At 51.3% G+C, this 17,735-nt stretch overlaps 3 protein-coding genes across 6 annotated transcripts; 2 read left to right on the forward strand and 1 right to left on the reverse strand.

Moving 5' to 3' along the window:
- Window positions 1–400: 400 nt before the first annotated feature.
- Window positions 401–8,607, forward strand: TPP1 (tripeptidyl peptidase 1). The gene is made up of 13 exons (XM_055423485.2): window positions 401–517; window positions 631–702; window positions 949–1,088; window positions 2,335–2,485; window positions 2,711–2,838; window positions 2,996–3,174; window positions 3,357–3,555; window positions 3,702–3,890; window positions 4,122–4,191; window positions 4,618–4,738; window positions 4,823–4,981; window positions 5,148–5,273; window positions 5,472–8,607. The coding sequence occupies exons 1-13, from the start codon at window positions 474–476 to the stop codon at window positions 5,610–5,612; spliced, it is 1,719 nt and encodes a 572-aa protein (XP_055279460.2). The 5' UTR covers window positions 401–473; the 3' UTR covers window positions 5,613–8,607.
- An 868-nt stretch (window positions 8,608–9,475) lies between these two features.
- Window positions 9,476–10,898, forward strand: TAF10 (TATA-box binding protein associated factor 10). Its single transcript, XM_055423491.2, has 5 exons — window positions 9,476–9,745; window positions 9,884–10,038; window positions 10,279–10,343; window positions 10,430–10,544; window positions 10,728–10,898. Exons 1-5 carry the CDS (start codon window positions 9,514–9,516, stop codon window positions 10,815–10,817), a joined length of 657 nt encoding a protein of 218 aa, XP_055279466.1. The 5' UTR covers window positions 9,476–9,513; the 3' UTR covers window positions 10,818–10,898.
- ILK (integrin linked kinase) lies at window positions 10,866–17,692 on the reverse strand. 4 transcript variants are annotated; one of them, XM_055423487.2, is made up of 13 exons: window positions 17,593–17,692; window positions 17,019–17,131; window positions 13,459–13,624; window positions 13,197–13,292; window positions 12,919–13,015; window positions 12,743–12,826; window positions 12,558–12,643; window positions 12,331–12,440; window positions 12,093–12,220; window positions 11,879–12,000; window positions 11,684–11,783; window positions 11,459–11,589; window positions 10,866–11,277 (listed from the first exon to the last, which is right to left on the reverse strand). In XM_055423487.2, exons 2-13 carry the CDS (start codon window positions 17,105–17,107, stop codon window positions 11,128–11,130), a joined length of 1,359 nt encoding a protein of 452 aa, XP_055279462.1. In that variant the 5' UTR covers window positions 17,108–17,131; window positions 17,593–17,692; the 3' UTR covers window positions 10,866–11,127. The 4 variants fall into 4 exon arrangements, with proteins under 4 accessions (XP_055279462.1, XP_055279465.1, XP_055279463.1 ...); XM_055423490.2 differs by having other exon boundaries at window positions 17,019–17,136; window positions 17,593–17,673; XM_055423488.2 differs by having other exon boundaries at window positions 17,019–17,198; window positions 17,593–17,671.
- Between the last annotated feature and the right edge of the window lie 43 nt (window positions 17,693–17,735).

Raw genomic sequence — 17,735 nt, forward strand, 5'->3', positions numbered from 1 at the left:
CCAAGTGGTTTATTTGTTTTTCGTGGGGTCATTATATACACTATAATATATTCGTATATAATAACAGCTCACATTTGTTGAGCTTCTGCCACATGAGGCTCTTTGAGGGGTTTGCTTGCTTTATCTCTGTAAATTTTCAGTGCAATCCGCTGAGGCAGAGCACTTTTAACCTAACAGTCTCGTATTCTACACGAAGAAACCAAGGCTCCAAGAAGCTGTGACTTTCCTGATATCATACGTCTTGTAAGGACCTGGATCTCTGGGTCTATGGGCCTCCGGAGCCCCTTTCTTAAGCACTGCCTACACTGTGGTGAGTCCTGGAGTGTTTGACCGTCCACAGAGGGAGCATCCGAGTGGCCGCCCCGCCCCTTCTCCAGCATTCAGGACCACCCATTTGAAGGCGGGGCAAGCACGTCACTAGTTCCTAGGCCGAGGTGGTGGTGGAGGACTACAGGGTTCATGTGATCTGTCACATGACAGTGGACGAGCCGAAAGGCAGAATGGGACCCCGATCCTGGTGAGAAACTGGGGGGCTCTGGGAGAAGGGGATCACATTGGAGGGAGTTTATGTTGGAGGGTGGGAACGGCAGCAGTCCAGCTCCTGCTGAAACCCGTGTGCTGTCCCTGCAGCCTCCTAGGGCTCTTTGCCCTCTTTGTCGCCAGCAATTGCAGTTACAGCCCGGAGCCTGACCAGCAGAGGAGGTGAGTTGACTTAGCACTGACCGCCCCTTCCCCATGGCTTGTCCTGCATCTATTATCCTGGTTCCAGCCTCCCTCACCGGCTTACCAGCATCTGGTACCCGCCTCCATAGTTCCTAGGCTCTGTCTGATCATCCACCTCCTGTGATTCAAATCTGCTTCCGGAATCTTCCCCCAAATCCAGGTCTAATGCTGAACCTTCCCATCCCCACTTTAATAATGAAGGCTGTGTGACCCCTGACCCTGCAGGCTGCCACCTGGCTGGGTGTCCCTGGGCCGTGCGGACCCTGAGGAAGAGCTGACTCTTACATTTGCCCTGAGACAGCAAAACGTGAAGAGACTATCAGAGCTGGTGCAGGCTGTGTCGGATCCTGGCTCTCCTCGATACGGTGCCTGGCGGGACCGCGGGGCAGGATGTGGGAGGCGGTGGAGGGACACGGGGCTGGGCTGAGCATGGGACGGTGCAGGTCATGTCAAGGGCATGCTCTTGTGGCCTGCGGAGGGGGTGGTATAGGACAGATGAATGGCAGTGATCCTCACTGAAGAGTTTCTGAATAAAAAGGTGAATGGGAAGTAGACTGTCCAAAACTAACTCACATTTCTTCCCTCCAAAACTTTCCACCTGTGTTTATCAGGCTAAAAAACTGAAAGTGGGTATGGTTAAGAGCATAGGCTTGGTGATCAAACCTGAATTTAAATTGTGACTCTACTGCTTACCAGCTGCCAGACAAATGGGGAAGTAGCATCCAGTACATGTAAGTTTAGCTCACTACCTCAGATTTCACCTCCAACCCCTGCTAAATTCACTCTCATTTACTCCTCCACTCAAACACTAAAGCTGTCAGTTCCAACTCTGAAAAGTCCAGTCTCTCATCATTCCTTGTTGCCACCAACTCAGCTGATTACTCTCTCACCTGGACTGCTGCCCACCCCCCTCGCTGGTCTGCCATCCCTTCCCCTCCAATCCACTCTCTTTACTTCACACTCTGCTCCAAGAGTTGGTGTTTTGCTCCAGTGGTCAAACTGCACCGTGTGCTTCCTCCGAGGAAACCCTTTGGGGTGGGGAAGGAGAGGGAGTAGTAAGCGTGTAAGGGGGCAATCTAAGGTTCACCCAGGAGGTGTGTGCATGATCCATGCAGAACAGTGACTCACCATCATGATTAGCTTAAAATCAGTAAGTATGAAGATATCTAAATGAGATATCATCTTATAACTGGTCCTGAAAGTTTTGAAAACTTTTATTGGAAATAAACTTAAAATTCCACTGGCAGTCCAGTGGTTAGGACTCAGTGCTCTCACTGCTGCAGCCTGGATTCTATCCCTGGTTGGGGAACTAAGATTCCACAAGCTGTGTGGCATGCCCCCCAACCCCCAAAAGAACATTTTTAATCTATTAATCTCATTTGTTTTTCATGATCATGCGGTATCTGCAACCTACTCTCCTTTAGGATAAATCCATATTCCCCCAAGTTGAGCCTACACCTGTATGGCCTGCCTTTTTACTAGAAGCTTCCCACCCATCCCTCAAGCCCCTGCTCCAATTTCCCTAGGAAGTCCCAGTGTCTCCTGGTTGAAGTCCAAAAAGTTCAATTTGGAAAAGCAATGAACGAAGGCAATTCTCCTGAACCCCTGCAGGCAAGTACCTGACCCTAGAGGATGTGGCTGAACTGGTCCGGCCATCACCATTGACCCTCCACACGGTCCATAAATGGCTTTTGGCAGCTGGAGCCCGGAATTGCCACTCAGTGACCACACAGGACTTTCTGACTTGCTGGCTGAGTGTCCGGTGAGAGGGGATAATTGCCTCATAGAGGGTATTGATCACCCCATCAGGGAGATTTGTCTCCCTACCAGGGGGAGGGAGCCGAGAGTTTGCAGGTGCTGTGCGTGAAAATGCTTGGGGAGATAACAACTAACTACCTGGTGATGCTCAGGCAGCCTCTTCTGCTCTGCTCCATGCTTTCTGACCTGTTTTCTGACCTGTGCTTTCTCCATGTTTTCTGACCTCCAGGCAGGCAGAGCTGCTGCTCTCTGGGGCTGAGTTTCATCACTATATGGGAGGACCTGCAGAGACCCATGCTGTGAGGTCCCCACATCCCTACCGGCTCCCAAAGGCCTTGGCCCCGCATGTGGACTTTGGTAACACCCAGTGGAGCTGGTGGAGGTTGGAGGGGCAGAGCCAGGGATGGGAGAAGTTTAGGTGCCACAGGGGGTGCGAGTGGGGGTGGGATCACAGTGGTAAAATGAGGGCTGGAGTCTAAAAGATCTCTTCCTCAAGCCTGACTCCTCCCCACAGTGGGGGGGCTGCATCGTTTTCCTCCTACATCAACCCTGAGGCAACGCCCTGAGCCACAGGTGCTGGGGACTGTTGGCCTGCACCTGGGAGTGACCCCATCCGTGATCCGTAAGCGTTACAACTTGACGGCACAAGATGTGGGCTCTGGCACAACCAACAACAGTCAAGCCTGTGCTCAGGTGAGCCATGCAGGGAGCCTCAGCATCCTCACAGCCTCCTCAAGGTGCCTGACCAGCCTGGGGCTGACTCTCCGACTCTAACCCCTGGGCTCTCTCATCCCGTGATCTGGGACAGCATTCCCTGACCTGACCCTTGGGGCTGTGTCTTCTGACCCATGAATCTCCTCTGACTCCCTCTGTAGTTCCTGGAGCAGTATTTCCACGATTCAGATCTGGCTGAGTTCATGCGCCTCTTCGGTGGGGACTTTGCACACCAGGCATCGGTAGCCCGTGTGGTCGGACAACAGGGCCGGGGCCGGGCCGGGATTGAGGCCAGCCTAGACGTGGAGTACCTCATGAGCGCTGGTGCCAACATCTCTACCTGGGTGTACAGTAGCCCTGGTACTGCCTAGGGGACTGACTGGTGGGGACAGAATTGGGGGGAGTAGTGATCTTTGCTCCCTCAAGGGAATTCCATGAGCTAGAGGGAGATCCCGATAACTTCCCAAATGATTGCCCTTGTGCCCCCCTCTCCAAAAAACATGCAGGCCGGCATGAGTCACAGGAGCCTTTCCTGCAGTGGCTTCTGCTGCTCAGTAACGAGTCAGCTCTGCCATACGTGCACACCGTGAGCTACGGCGATGACGAGGACTCCCTCAGCAGCACCTATATCCAGCGGGTCAACACTGAGCTCATGAAGGCGGCTGCTCGGGGTCTTACCCTGCTCTTTGCCTCAGGTGACCTCCTACTCCAATCCACCACCACCCACGCCCACTCAGGATGAGAACTTTGACCCCACAGTAACTCCTGGACCTGATCTCTAACTCATAATCTGAACTCAACCTGGACCACTGAGCTGACCTCAACTGTGACCTCTTGCAGTAATAACTAACACGTGAATTTCCTCTTTGACATCTGAACCCACATTCCAAGCTCTGACTAATGAAACTGAATGTTCTCTCTCCCAGGTGACAGTGGGGCCGGGTGTTGGTCTGTCTCTGGCAGACACCAGTTCCGTCCCAGCTTCCCTGCCTCCAGGTAAGCACCCAAGCCCACCACTAACTTGTGACCTCATGGTCTAGAACCTTTGCCTTGACCCCACCAGGTGCTCCTGTGGGTCAGCATTCAGCTGTACCTGCTCTGATTGTGATCATGCAGAATTTTCAGTCTCTGCTCTGGTTCCTGCACTCCCTCTTCTTCCCGAAGTTCCCAGGCCCCGAATCTGAGTAGGACACAGCTCCCAGTGTTCTGGAGATTTGGTGGAGGTTTTGTAGGGAGAAGTGTGCATAGTCACCTCAGACCATGCCTTGAGGGCCACAAACCTCTCAGTCTTCCCCATGTACATACTTCACCAGAGTGCTTTCCCAGTCCCTCCAGCAAGACCCAGGTCACACTCACCCAGCCCTACACATTTTGGAGGTGTCTTAGAACTGCTACATTCTGAGTGCTGTCATCTGCCCTCAGTCCCTATGTCACCACGGTGGGAGGCACATCCTTCCAGAACCCTTTCCGAGTCACAGATGAGGTCGTTGACTACATCAGTGGTGGCGGCTTCAGCAATGTGTTCCCACGGCCTTCGTACCAGGTACGTGTGTGTTTGTGTTGGTGGAGGAGAGACAGGTGGAATCCTCAGTTCAGCAGATGGCACTGACTCAACAGTATCTTTCAGGAGGAAGCTGTAAGCCGGTACCTGAGCTCCAGTGCCCACTTGCCACCATCCAGTTACTTCAATGCCAGTGGCCGCGCCTACCCAGACGTGGCTGCACTCTCTGATGGCTACTGGGTGGTCAGCAACCATGTGCCCATTCCATGGGTGTCTGGTACCTCGGTGAGAATCAGTCTGGCTCCAAACCTCCACCCAGAAATACCCTACCTTCCAACCCCAAGACCTTGCATCCAGAACCCCTGACTCCTCAGAGACCTCCAACCCATCCCTCCCAAAAAGTCCAGCCACTCTGAATCCCTAACCTCTACTTGCACCCTCACCCTTGCAGGCCTCTACGCCAGTGTTTGGGGGACTCCTATCCCTGATAAATGAACACAGAATCCTCAGAGGCCTACCCCCTCTCGGTTTTCTCAACCCAAGGCTCTACCAGCTGCGTGGGGCAGGACTCTTTGATGTGAGTATGGAAGGGAGGGTTGTGGCCATTTTCATATGAAATAACATTATTCATACTTGTAAGAGTATGTTGACTGCTAAGATGAACTTGAGGGCAATTCTGATGGGGTGACATAGCCTCTGGAATGTGAATACACGGTAAGGGGCTGTAGTCTGTTAATATCAGCAGGTCCAGATCTGATGCCCACCCTCTCCCTAGGTAACCCGTGGCTGCCATGAGTCCTGTCTGAATGAAGAGGTGGAGGGTCAAGGTTTCTGCTCTGGCCCTGGCTGGGATCCTGTGACAGGCTGGGGAACACCCAACTTCCCAGCTCTGCTGAAGACACTAATGAACCCTTGACCCTCTCCTGCTAGAAGGGTGGGCCTGTCCTCTGCCCCACAGCAGGTGGCTTGGTCCCTTATTCTGCAGAGTTGGAAGCCCTGTTGAACCCTCAACTGTTGACTGCCACAGACAGCTTATCTCCCTAACCCAGAAATGCTGTGAGCTTGACTTGACTCCCAACCCTACCTGTTCCATCATACTCAGGTCCCCCTTACCCTGCCCCAGGTTCCTCAACAGGTGCCATAACCAGCACTATTTGGGAGCATCCCCTGCATACAACCACTCCCACCCCCACCCCCCGGGGCCCCCTGCTCCGTTTCTTTTCTTTTCAACCAGGCTTTTCCAGCGTGTTTTCTACACTGTCTGTGTACACTATTCCACTGCATCCTCACTCCTCAATTCATTGCCATGAGACCTCTACTCTTATGTTTCATTCTCTCCTTCGCTGAGAACTACTCCCAACCTTTGTTTTGTGGACTCTCTGTCATTAGAAGCCTACTGCCTCTTCTTTCTTCGCTTGCAGGGCTTGGCTTCTTCTCTGAACACTCCCTCTTCTTCCTTCATTCCCTTTTCCCTCTTTCTCTTTCTCTGCTTCCTCATTAAATGTTGTTGTATTTTGTTGGCTTGGTTTTTAACCAAAATTTTATAACTCTTGGTTTTTATTTTATCAAAGTATATGGACACATTGTCAAATAGTTCTTTAAGTCTTACTGCAAAAAAAAATAGCCACCCCTTGTGTATCTACCACCATTTCCTGCTACTTGAAGCAATCATTTCAACTGTTTCTGTTGATTCTTTGGTGCGTGCTAAGTCGCTTCGGTTGTCTCCAACTCTTTGTGACCCCATGGACTGTAGCCTGCCAGGCTCCTTTGTCTAGAGTTCTCCAGGTAAGAATGCTGGGGTGGGTTGCCAGGCTTCCTCCAGGGGATCTCTCTGACCCAGGGATTGAACCTGCATCTCTTAAATCTCCTGCATTGGCAGGCATGTTCTCCACCATTAGTGCCACCTAGGAAGCCCTGATTCTTTGGTATCTACTGGTTTATCTCTAAATAACATGCTCATATTGCTGTTTATTTATCCCCCCCCCAAGTTTTAGCCATTACTGACTTCCTATTAGCTTATGATCATTCTTCTGCCTTGTCCCAATCACTCAAAATCCCCACCACCCATTCTTTCATCCTTCCAATACAATTCTGTTTTTGTTTGAGCTGCATACAGGATTTGCTGCTGCTGCTGCGTCACTTCAGTCGTGTCCGACTCTGTGTGACCCCATAGATGGAAGCCCCCCAGGCTCCCCCTTCCCTGGGATTCTCCAGGCAAGAACACTGGAGTGGGTTGCCATTTCCTTCTCCAATGTGTGAAAGTGAAAAGTTAAAGTGAAGTCGCTCAGTCGTGTCTGACCCTTAGCGACCCCACGGACTGCAGCCTACCGGGCTCCTCCATCCATGGGATTTTCTAGGCAAGAGTACAGGATTTGCTAATCCTGTGTAAATGCTAATCACACCTAATCCATGTAGTATCATTGCTCTGTCCTTTGTCTTTTGCTCTTCTCACTTGACTCACAGTCCACTGGAACAAATCAATAACTGGCATCCACAGCCATCACCATCTCACTAAATCAGACTTTCCATCCTATAGTGATTGATACCTCAAAAGCAAGATGTGTAATTCTCAATATTTCATCTCCCTTCTTCCCAATCCCAAACTGTTCTCTTTTGTTTCTTATTTATAAATGACACTATGTTTGACAATTCCAACTGAGCCAGAAGCCTAAAGTGTCATCTAAAGTTCCCATTTTCTTCACCTCCTCCCATCATCACCTTGTCAACAAGTCCTACTGACTCTATCTCTTAAATACATCTTTATCAACCCAAAAGTTCTTCCAATTTTATTTCCAAAGTGTATCTTGAATTCATCTACTTCTCTCCAGCTCCACTGCTACTTCATTAGCTGTGAGCCATATTCCCTGTCCTCTGAACTGAGGCCCTTGCAAGAAGTGTCCTTACATCCTGCCTTTCCCTAAACCATCTACCAGTTGTTTATTCGATAAATTGTGTCTGACTCTTTCGCGACCCCATGGACTATAGCCTACCAAGTTCCTCTGTCCATGGGACTTCCCAGGCAAGAATAGAGTGGATTGCCACTTCCTTCTCCAGGGTTCTTCCTGACCCAGGGATGGAACATGGGTATCTTGCATTGGCAGATGGGTTCTTTACCACTGAGCCACAACGGAAGCCCCCAAACCAACTACCAGTTCAGTTCAGTTCAGTTCAGTCGCTCATTCGTGTCCGTCCAACTACCAGAGTAAGATGCAAATCTCATGAGGTCATCTACTTGATTAAGACTCTTCAAAGGTTACTGCAGATAGGTCAGGTTTTTTATCGTGACTTACAAACCTATCTCCTTACTTGCTATTTGCTTCCGAGTAACAAACTGTTTATTCTTCCCTGTCTCCCCGCCCCATGCACTTTCATTCACTGTTGCTCAAGATATTCTTCGCCCTAACATTACCCCTGGCTCCCTGTGGCTGGTTGAGGTCCAGAATTATTTCAAGACTCAGTTCACCTTCTCTTGTGAATCTTTTGGCTCCCTGAAGCTAGCTGATGTGAGTATGACAGAAAAATCCTAGATTCTTGGTTCTGATATAGACTAGAGAGAGCCTGGGGCAAGTAAGTTCAACTCTCTGAGACTTTTTCCTCATCTGTTAAGTGAGGATATTGATACCTGCCTCTAATATTCAGGAAATCATTAAGTGGAATAAACTTAATGGAATGCCTAATACACAGATGTAGACAGCAACTATTAGTTCCCTTCCTCCCTTGCACTGCACACCCTGTGTCTACCTCCAGTATTTTAACTCCTATATATTGGTGAAATGGCCAGTTTAACTGTTTGCCTCCCTTTCCAAGACCACAGGTGCCTAGAGGACTAGAACCTTGTCCAACTTAACTTGGTATTTGCAGACCCTAGCTCAGGACTGACAAAATTAAATAAATTTTTGCTGCGTTGAAAACCCCACTCTTTCACTAGCCATGATTTTACATAAGTTGTTTATTAAGACTGAAAGACAGCCATCCCTCTGTATCCTCGGGTTTTGCATCCACAGATTCACCCAACCATGAACTGAAGATATATATATTTTTAAATCCAATTATAAAAAACGAAACTTTTTTCGTTTGACCATGAATTGACCATGCACCAGTAAACTATTTACATCGCACTGGACATTATAAGCAATCTAGAGATGATTTAGAGTATACAGTGCAAATACTATGCCATTTCATATAACGGACTTGAGCATCCACGGATTTTGGTATACAGGGGTTGGGGACGCGAGTGGGGGGAGTCCTGGTTCCGATCCTACCAACCCCTCACCACCTATGCGGGCGGTGGACTGTACCTCTCTCCCCATCTGAAGCAGCACTGTGTCAGCTGTCCGGTTACCTTCACCTTGGGCAGCTGGCGGGGAAAGAGGTCATCCAACTCCACTACAAACCCTTAAAAGGCTGGATAAAGGAGCCAGAAAATATGCAGATTGGCAGGCGACCAACAGTCGGGAAGTGTCGGGGCGATGAGCCCCAAAGCAAGGATTTTAGGCGTCAGGCTGGGTGAGGGGCCCCAAACCCAGAGAAGAGAATTCTCGACATTGAAGGCTTCCCATCCCAGCGGATCCACACTGGAGAACCGCGGATCCGGACGCGGACTGTCCGCGCTGGCGCAGTCCCGCAACACTTGGTCTCCGCCCTCGGCCTTTGTCACGTACCGGCTGGACGGGCGGGTAATAAAGGAAGGCGGCCTAAGGGAGGGGCGAACGTGGCGTGGGAGGGGCGAGTCGTGGGGCGCGTGACGTCTCCCTGGCGTGTGCGTAACGTGAACGGAAGCGGAAGCGGCTCTGTTCGCCGCCTCTCCCACCGGCCCGATGAGCTGCAGCGGCTCCGGCGCGGACCCCGAGGCGGCGCCGGGCTCCGCCGCCTCGGCCCCGGGCCCGGCGCCCGCGGTCTCGGCCCCCGCCGCGCTGCCCGCCGGCACCGCCGCGGAGAACAAGGCCAGCCCCGCGGGGACAGCAGGGGGGCCTGGGGCTGGAGCCGCGGCAGGGGGCACTGGAGCCGTGGCGGCGCGGGCCGGGGAGCCTGCCGAGCGGCGCGGGGCGGGTGAGGGCCGGGACGGGTGAGGCCGAGGGCCGCGCTTTGGGCTGGGCCCAGCGGCGGGTGAGGGCAGAGGGTAAGGCAGACTTAGCGGAGCCCTCGAGCCTCCCACCTCCGTGTCTCAGTTTGCTGGTTTTCCTCCAGCTCCGGTGACGACTGGCGGCGCGGCGCCCCCGGAGGGGGCCATGTCTAACGGGGTTTACGTGCTGCCAAGCGCGGCCAACGGAGAGGTGAAGCCGGTGGTGTCCAGCACGCCTCTAGTGGACTTCCTGATGCAGCTGGAGGATTACACGCCTACGGTGGGCTTCCCGCCTGAACAAGGCTTCTGACTCGCTGTCATGCCAGCTTCTGCCACACCATCTGGATTTGCAGCGTCCTCTTGTGTTTATTTCCCTTCCTAGCTTTTGTTATTTTTCCCTTCTTCTCACCCAAACTGGAAGCTTCCTGATAGCCAGGCCTGCCCTCCATTTCCCTTACCCCGACTCTCAGCCCCGCAGTACACAGAGCTAACGCTAACAGTCGTTTAATTGATTTCTCAGATCCCTGATGCAGTGACTGGTTACTACCTGAACCGTGCTGGCTTTGAAGCTTCCGACCCACGCATGTGAGTAAACTCAGGGCAGGTTAGTGTTGGGTGCTTGTGTAGAGTTTGTTGTCTGTGCCCTTCTCATACCATTTTTTTCTCTCTAGAATTCGGCTCATCTCCCTAGCTGCCCAGAAATTCATCTCAGATATTGCCAACGATGCCCTACAGCACTGCAAAATGAAGGGCACAGCCTCTGGCAGCTCCCGAAGCAAGAGCAAGGTGTGAGGGGAGGCTCCTTGATTCAGTAATTATCTCCTACAGCAGCAGAGACTTAAATTATCCTGAAACCCCTTTGAGGGAAATTAAGCCTTAGGGGAGGTGAAAGACCTACTCAGGGTCACCCACTTGGGATTGAAATCTGGAATTCCTGTGTTCAGCTGGTGTTCTTCCCTCTTCCCTCAGGACCGCAAGTATACTCTAACCATGGAGGACTTGACCCCTGCCCTCAGCGAGTATGGCATCAATGTGAAGAAGCCGCACTACTTCACCTGAGCCACCCAAGCTAAATGTTCTTGTCTGTTCTCTTGTCCCCACACCAGCCTGTTTTCATAATAAACTTTATTGTGACAGGCAGGGCTGATCCCTCCCATGCTGGGAGACACCGTGTGGCAAGTGACAAAGCTTTGAGCCCATTCCCTTTTGGGGCCACGGTGGCAGGGATGGGGGCAGGGGACGGGCCCCACGGCTGGGGCAGTACCATGACTCGTGGCAGGGGAGGTGACCAGAGGCCTGCTGCTGTGGGGGGCACGCTCCCCTAACCGTGTCCTAACGCCTCAGGGGTTCAGACAAGGACTTTCCAGCTCTACTTGTCCTGCATCTTCTCCAGGATAGGCACAATCATGTCAAACTTGGGCCGCTTAGCAGGGTCTTCATTCATGCAGATCTTCATGAGCTTACATACGTGGGGGGAAATGCCTGGTGGGATGGTAGGCCGAAGGCCTTCCAATGCCACCTGCAAACACAAGAAAAAACAAGGTGAGTCTCAGAACTTGAGTCTCATGTGGGGAGAGATGTCTAGCTCTCAGGACAGGATTCTGTATATTTGAATCAATGTGGCAGGAGCCCAGCCCCACTACAATTATTGTCACTACCACCACAATTACCCCCCCAAGTATATCCAGTTATGCTCTCACCTTCATTCCAATTTCCATGTTGGAGAGGTCAGCAAAGGGTACTTCCCGTGTCACCAGTTCCCACAGAAGCACTGCAAAACTCCACATATCTGCTGAGCGTCTGTTTGTGTCTTCAGGCTTCTTTTGCAGAGCTGGAGGGACAGGACTTATCTGTTCCAGCTGCTTGTCCTGTCTCTGTTCCCTTCCATTACTACTGAGCTGCCCCTTCTCTGCCCCATCACTCACCTTCAGGAGCCACCCAGGCAGGTGCATACATGCGCCCGGGGCACTGGAAGGAGAACTTGACGTCGGCCATACTGATTCGAGCAGTCATGTCCTCATCAATCTGAGGAAGAGAAGATAGTTGTGTGGAAGGAGGTAAGTCCTATTCTAGGGAAAGGACCTGTGGGGCTTGGGCCGGGAGTGAAGTTGTGATCTCACCATTACACTACGGCTGTTGAGTGCATGTCGTGGGATGAGGGGCTCTAGTGTGTGTAGGAAGGCCATGCCCCTTGCCATGTCCAGTGCAAACTTCACAGCCTGGCTCTGGTCCACAACGAAGTCTAAGTGAGAAGGCAAGAGTTAAATCATTTGGAGAGGCTCACAGACTTTCTTTCACACCCAGGTACAATGAGATTTGGCACCCCCTACTCACTCGTGCCTTCATGTAGCACATTGTACAGGGATCCGTATGGCATCCAGTGTGTGATAAGGGTGGGGTGAGGAGCAGGTGGAGACTGGCAGGCACCAAGCACTGGGAGCACATTGGGATGTGAGAAAATCCTAGAAGAGGCAGAGAGTGTCCCTGGCTGAGATCCAGCATAAAAGATCTCCCTCTGGGTGCTGGACAGGGTTCCTTGAAATCAAGGCTTCCAGTTTAGGCCTTGCCCCACCTGAGCCGGGGACACTCCTCATTGAAGTCCCTACTCTTCCTCGTACTCCAGTCTCGAACCTTTAGCATCTTCACGACAATGTCATTGCCCTGCCAGCGGCCCTTCCATAGCTGAGGGACAGATAAGGGTTAGAAGGCTTTAACTAAGGCCACTGTTTTCTTGCCCACTAACTGGAGGAGAAAACAGGTGCACAACAGGTAACATGGTGGGGTGGGGTGGGGAGTTACCTCTCCAGAGTGATTCTCGTTGAGCTTCGCCAGGAAGTTGAGCTGTTTGAAGTCAATGCCGGAGTGTTTGTTCAGAGTCCCATTTCCTGAGAGTGTGGGCAGGTCAGGTACCCAGCTTCCCTCTTTCCCAGCCCCAGGAGTCCAGGACTATTCTCTCTCCACCCCTCCCCTCACAGCTGACTCACGGGGCCGAGTGCGGGTAGTCCCCTTCCAGAATGTGTCCTTGTATGGAATACGGTTCAGATTCTGGCCCATCTTTTCTGCCCGCTCTGGGGAAGAAAGACAAAGTCTTGACCTCAGCTGTTGTATGGAAAGAGACAGGCTAGGACAAGACGAGGACAAGCGGTGGGTGGGGACAGACCTCGGAGCAGCTCTCTCAGGGGTGCCTTGGCTTTGTCCACAGGCATTTCTCCATACTTGTTACAGATGCTGACAAGGGCCCCATTCGCCACGAGGTCCTGGAATTAGATGGCTGTGATGATTGCATTCTCAACTAACCATGAATGCAGATGCGGTACAAACCTTGTGAATGTTGTACACAGGACAGTACTCAGAGGATGGGTTGAGGGTTCCAGAGTCTCCCACTCAAGCTCAGACTTCCTTCCCACCCATCCCAGAGCTCAGGGCCTGAGGACTCACCTCTGCCACCTGATCCTGGCCCCAGAAACAGGCGTAGTGCAGGGGCACATTCCCATGCTCATTCACCGCATTGATGTCAGCTTTGTACTGCAGCAGCTGGTCCCCGTGGCCAAACAGAAAGAGGTAGAAGGTACAGTCAGTCCCAAATGAGAGATGTGTACTGGGGCATGCAAGGAGGGAGATGAGTACACATACTTTGTACATTATGTTACAGTGCCTGTGTCTTACTTCCAGGCATGTGCGTCAAAGGGTTCATACGTACCTTCTGTACAATATCACGGTGCCCATGACTGGCTGCCAGGTGCAGAGGGGTATCATCCCCACGGTTCATCACATTGATTCGTGCCCCCCGCATGATCAGCATCTCAACCACAGCAGATCGACCTTCTCGGCAGGCCCAGTGCAAGGGGGAGAAGCCATGATCGTCCCTTTGAGGAAGGCACAAGGGTCATTGATTTGGAAGTAGGATGGGGGCAAAGGCTTTGACACAGGAAAAACTTAATATTCACTCTGCATACTCTCCCTGGGAATCCTTACCTCTAGAACTTTGATTCTCATTCATGCCAGCAACTCCCAAAGCTGTCCAGTCCAGACCTTCCCCTGAGTTTCAAACCCAACCAACCACTACCTGAAATCCCAACAAATTCGTATGATTCACTGTTTTCATTTCCCTCTAGGCTTTCTTCCTTGGCACGTTCTATCTCATTAAATAGTAACATTCTTCATCTGGTTTCCTCTGCACCCCTTTGGCAACATCTGTTGGTTCTTTCTGTTTTCACCACATCTTGTATACTGCCTTACTACATACAGTACTTGTCACACTGGATTGTAAAAATCTGTTAAATGGGCTGTCTTTTCTATTACTAAAGCCTCTTGAGAATTGACAGCAGCTGTTCAGTGCGTGTTAATAGGAAGGAAGGGAAGCTTTGAGAAGAAAAGCCACAGTTTATGGAAGAGGAAGCAAGCTTAATGATTGGTTTTGGTTCTGATACTGAAATTAAAATCTAAAAAGGGAATGGAATTAAAATGATGGTTTGGAGGGGTTTATAATGAAAAGGAGAAATGCTTTGGGTAAATCATTCATGAGGCAGATACAGCCACATAAGACAGGATTCTTCTCAAGCAGTCCTAGGTACAGAAAACAAGAAAATGAGAATGACTTAATTAGAAAGCTGTACTTAACTTTTTTCTTTTCCCAAGAACTTCTCTATTTTATAAAGTTAAAGAAATGTACAAACAACAAAAAAACCACATTTGAGTGGAAGCTAGGCCTGCCTGACAGCCTGGGGCCATAAAAGGAAATTCCCTCCAGTCCTGGGCTGCAGATCCAAGGGGCGGAGCAAGGGGGCGGTCCGTGGTCTGGGCCGTCAGCCTCCGGATGCCTTAGTGTTGCGGTCACTTCCCGTGTGGGGGCTCCAGGCGGGGCCTGAAGCCGATCAGGGGTATGATCACCCCAGGCCATACAGATGTCCCCAAAGCCAAAGTGGGTGGTGGGTGTGACCTTTAACTTACTGATTGCCCTCTACAGCTGCCCTCATCTGTTCACAAAGATAGCCAAAAGCTTTCCTGGGAGGTATTCCCCTCCCTCTTCCTAAAGCAATCACCACCCCTTACTTAGTCAGTTTTGCATCCCAGCTCTTTAATTTGTGCCCCAGTTTATCAGCCTCTGGCAGTCTATGGCCCCAGAGAAGGCCAGAGCCTGAGAGCAAAAGTATGGGCACAAGGGTTCTGCCCACTGCCAGGCTCCGGTCACCTCAGAGCCTGAACTTGAATCTCAAAGAGACCAGCAGGAAACTGACACTTACTTCATATCCAGCATATAGCCAATCGGGGCCCCGAAGCCTATCCACTCATACCTGCACCACTTTCACTAATACCACTCTTTCACCTTTCGGCAGCAGTCTTCCTAGATGCCAGCTTCATTGGAAAAAGTTACCTTCCCTTTATGATGCCACCAACAAAATAGTAGCTGTGCTGTCTGTTTTTATCAGAGCACCGTTTGAAGAATTATATGAAAAATGGAACGAGTGTGAATTATAGAGAAATAGCGTAGAGTCTAATGGGGACCGATAAAGCCTGGATGAAAGTGACAGGTGATCCTTAACTCTCAAACCTAAAATCTATTTTCTCCTCACCTTAAAAAAAGTTCCACCATCCTGAATCAGCATCACTACTGCTTTTCTTGCATTCCTGTCTCAGCCAACCTTAAAGAACTTGCCTACGTTCACTTTCTCTCAACCTGCGCAGAAGACCACTGCCTTGAGGGCAAGCATTATGTCTGATTCTGGATTTCTAGCACCCAGTGCATGTTCAGTATAGTTCCTTAAATGAAGGAACCAAGTACAGTCTGGTTTTTTCACTTGTTTTCCTCTGAAACAGCTCTCACAGAGATCATTAAATATATAATTAACTGTAAATTCAATGGTTACACTGATACTCAAGTTCTTTGACCTCGTAGCGGCCTAGAGTACCACTGACCACTCTCCTTTCATTGAAACTTACTCACTTCTTTAAGCCTTACTAACATATTTTCCTGTTTCTTCTTCAACCTCTAGTTGCTCCTTTTTGGTCTTGTAGGTTTCTCATCCCCTGTTTCATATCCACCTCTTCAGGTGCTATCTACATGTGTCTCTATGTGTGCGCGCGTGTGCGTGTACATGCTTAGTCATGTCTGACTTTGCAACCCCATTGACCCGCCTGCCAGGCTGTGTGTCTGTGTGCATGCATGCATGTGTGCGTACACAGTCATGTCTGACTTTGCAACCCCATGGACCAGCCTGCCAGGCTCCTCTGTCCATGGGATTTCTCAGGCAAGAATACTGGAGTGGGTTGCCATTTCCTGCTCCAGGGGATCTTCCAGACCCAGGGGTTGAACCGCGTCTCCTGTGCCTCCTGCACTGGCAAGTAGATTCTTTACTGCTGAGCCACCTGGGAAGCCCATCTTCATGCTAATATCTCCCAAATCTTTGTCTCCAAGTCAGATCTCTCTCCTGAAATCCAGCAGCTTACTCCACATTTCCACTTTATTGTCACTTAAATGTGTCCAGAGTGGAACTCACCACCCTTCAGCCCTGTCCGTCTCAATAAAAGGAACCACCATCTATCCAAGCCAGAACCCTGATCATCATCTTTGACCTTCCTCACTTTCCACACCAAGTTGCACCAATTCTTTATCTGAAAGATTTCAGGAATTTGATCACTTTTTTCTTTTTTGCCTGCCCCCATTCTAGTTTAAGCCATCATCACTTGAGATGGGCTAGGCAGTTAGTTGCCTCTCTTCACATCACCACTTGCTCTTCACAAAGTATCCAAGATGACACTTAACAAATGGACAATCTCATCGTACCATTACATGGCTCTAAACCCTTGCCCTTGCAATAAAAACATTATTATAGCCTAAATACTCTTCCATGATCTGACTGACCCTTGCAGACCTTTCCAGTCTTAACTTCTGTCATTCTACACTTGTGCTTAGAGCTTTAGCCCACAGAAGCCCAGCGGTTTTCTCTCCACTAGCCATATGGAGCTCTGGACAGTTTCTGGCACTCTGCTCTGTGTCTTGCCCCCTAACTTTTGCCCATGAGGTTCAATGAGGTTAGAAAAGTTCTCTGCAGTCTCTGCCTGTGAAATTCTTATTCAGTCAAGATTCAGCTCAAACAACAGCTTCCGGTGTGGAGACCCTCTGCCCCGCTGACAGGCTGTGCTTAACCCTCATCACACTGAATAGAAAAGTTAGCCGCCCGCACCAGAAGTGAGCACCCCCCATCGCGGAGAGGAGCATGTCTTTGCCCTTCCTCTCGCCCCCCAGCCACCCCAGCTCACCCCTGGTTGAGGTCGTTCTCCGTGTTGTCCAGCCACAGGCGGACCGCAACCGCGTTGCCCTCCCGGCACTGAGTGAAAATGTCGTCCATAGCAGCGTCCCGGCACAGAGTCCCCTAGACTGGGAAAGTGTGGGAACTGCAGAAGGATCTAGGGGGGCGGGTGAGCCCCAGGCTTTGTCCCCTACAGGAGAGAAGTGTGGTGTTGGGCTAGGGGCCTGGGCTCTGCGTCCCCAGCTACTGGATGTCTAAAAGGAGTTAGGGAGGCAGCGGGTGATCCTGGACTGTGTCCCTTGAGCGCGAGGGAAAGGCGGATCAAGCGAAGTAGGAGTTGATTAAAAGGTAGTGTCTCCCGGAGGGATGTCACGAGAGCAAGCACAGAGACCCTACCCGCGAACAGAGCTGGGGGAGGTTGGGGGGGGCGGAGTTTAGGCGCCGTATACCCTGGAGGAGGCGATCGGAGGTCCTTGCCGGGGATGGCCCTCGTTCCCCACTCGGAACCGAGTAGGTGGAGTGAGGGGTGACCGCCTGGTAGAGGTCGAGCCTTGGGGAGGGGGCACGGGGGCCCCCACACTCACCGGGACTCGGGCTAGAGGAGCCTTCTCCGGGGAACTCCCGTCCGGCCGCGCCCGCCGCCCGGCCCCGCCCCTGGCCCTCTCAGGCCCGCGCGGGCCTCCTTCTCCCAGCCCCTCCCTCCCGCCTTCCTTGCCCTTCTAGCCCA

The sequence above is a fragment of the Moschus berezovskii genome, chromosome 14, assembly GCF_049115385.1.
Source record: "Moschus berezovskii isolate FMDL1 chromosome 14, NW_MosBer_1.0, whole genome shotgun sequence".
NCBI classification, from domain to species: Eukaryota; Metazoa; Chordata; class Mammalia; order Artiodactyla; family Moschidae; genus Moschus; species Moschus berezovskii.

Excerpts from the sequence above, each read along its gene's own strand:
- TPP1 (XM_055423485.2), top strand. The coding sequence starts at position 474 with ATGACAGTGGACGAGCCGAAAGGCAGAATGGGACCCCGATCCTG. Across the intron at positions 1,089-2,334 it reads TCCTGGCTCTCCTCGATACG|GCAAGTACCTGACCCTAGAG; the intron begins GTGCCTGGCGGG and ends GAACCCCTGCAG. Across the intron at positions 4,192-4,617 it reads CCCAGCTTCCCTGCCTCCAG|TCCCTATGTCACCACGGTGG; the intron begins GTAAGCACCCAA and ends ATCTGCCCTCAG.
- TAF10 (XM_055423491.2), top strand. The coding sequence starts at position 9,514 with ATGAGCTGCAGCGGCTCCGGCGCGGACCCCGAGGCGGCGCCGGGCTCC. Across the intron at positions 9,746-9,883 it reads TGCCGAGCGGCGCGGGGCGG|CTCCGGTGACGACTGGCGGC; the intron begins GTGAGGGCCGGG and ends GTTTTCCTCCAG. Across the intron at positions 10,039-10,278 it reads TGGAGGATTACACGCCTACG|ATCCCTGATGCAGTGACTGG; the intron begins GTGGGCTTCCCG and ends TTGATTTCTCAG.
- ILK (XM_055423487.2), bottom strand. The coding sequence starts at position 17,107 with ATGGACGACATTTTCACTCAGTGCCGGGAGGGCAACGCGGTTGCGGTC. Across the intron at positions 12,001-12,092 it reads TGTGCTACATGAAGGCACGA|ACTTCGTTGTGGACCAGAGC; the intron begins GTGAGTAGGGGG and ends CTTCTCACTTAG. Across the intron at positions 11,278-11,458 it reads ACATGGAAATTGGAATGAAG|GTGGCATTGGAAGGCCTTCG; the intron begins GTGAGAGCATAA and ends TTGTGTTTGCAG.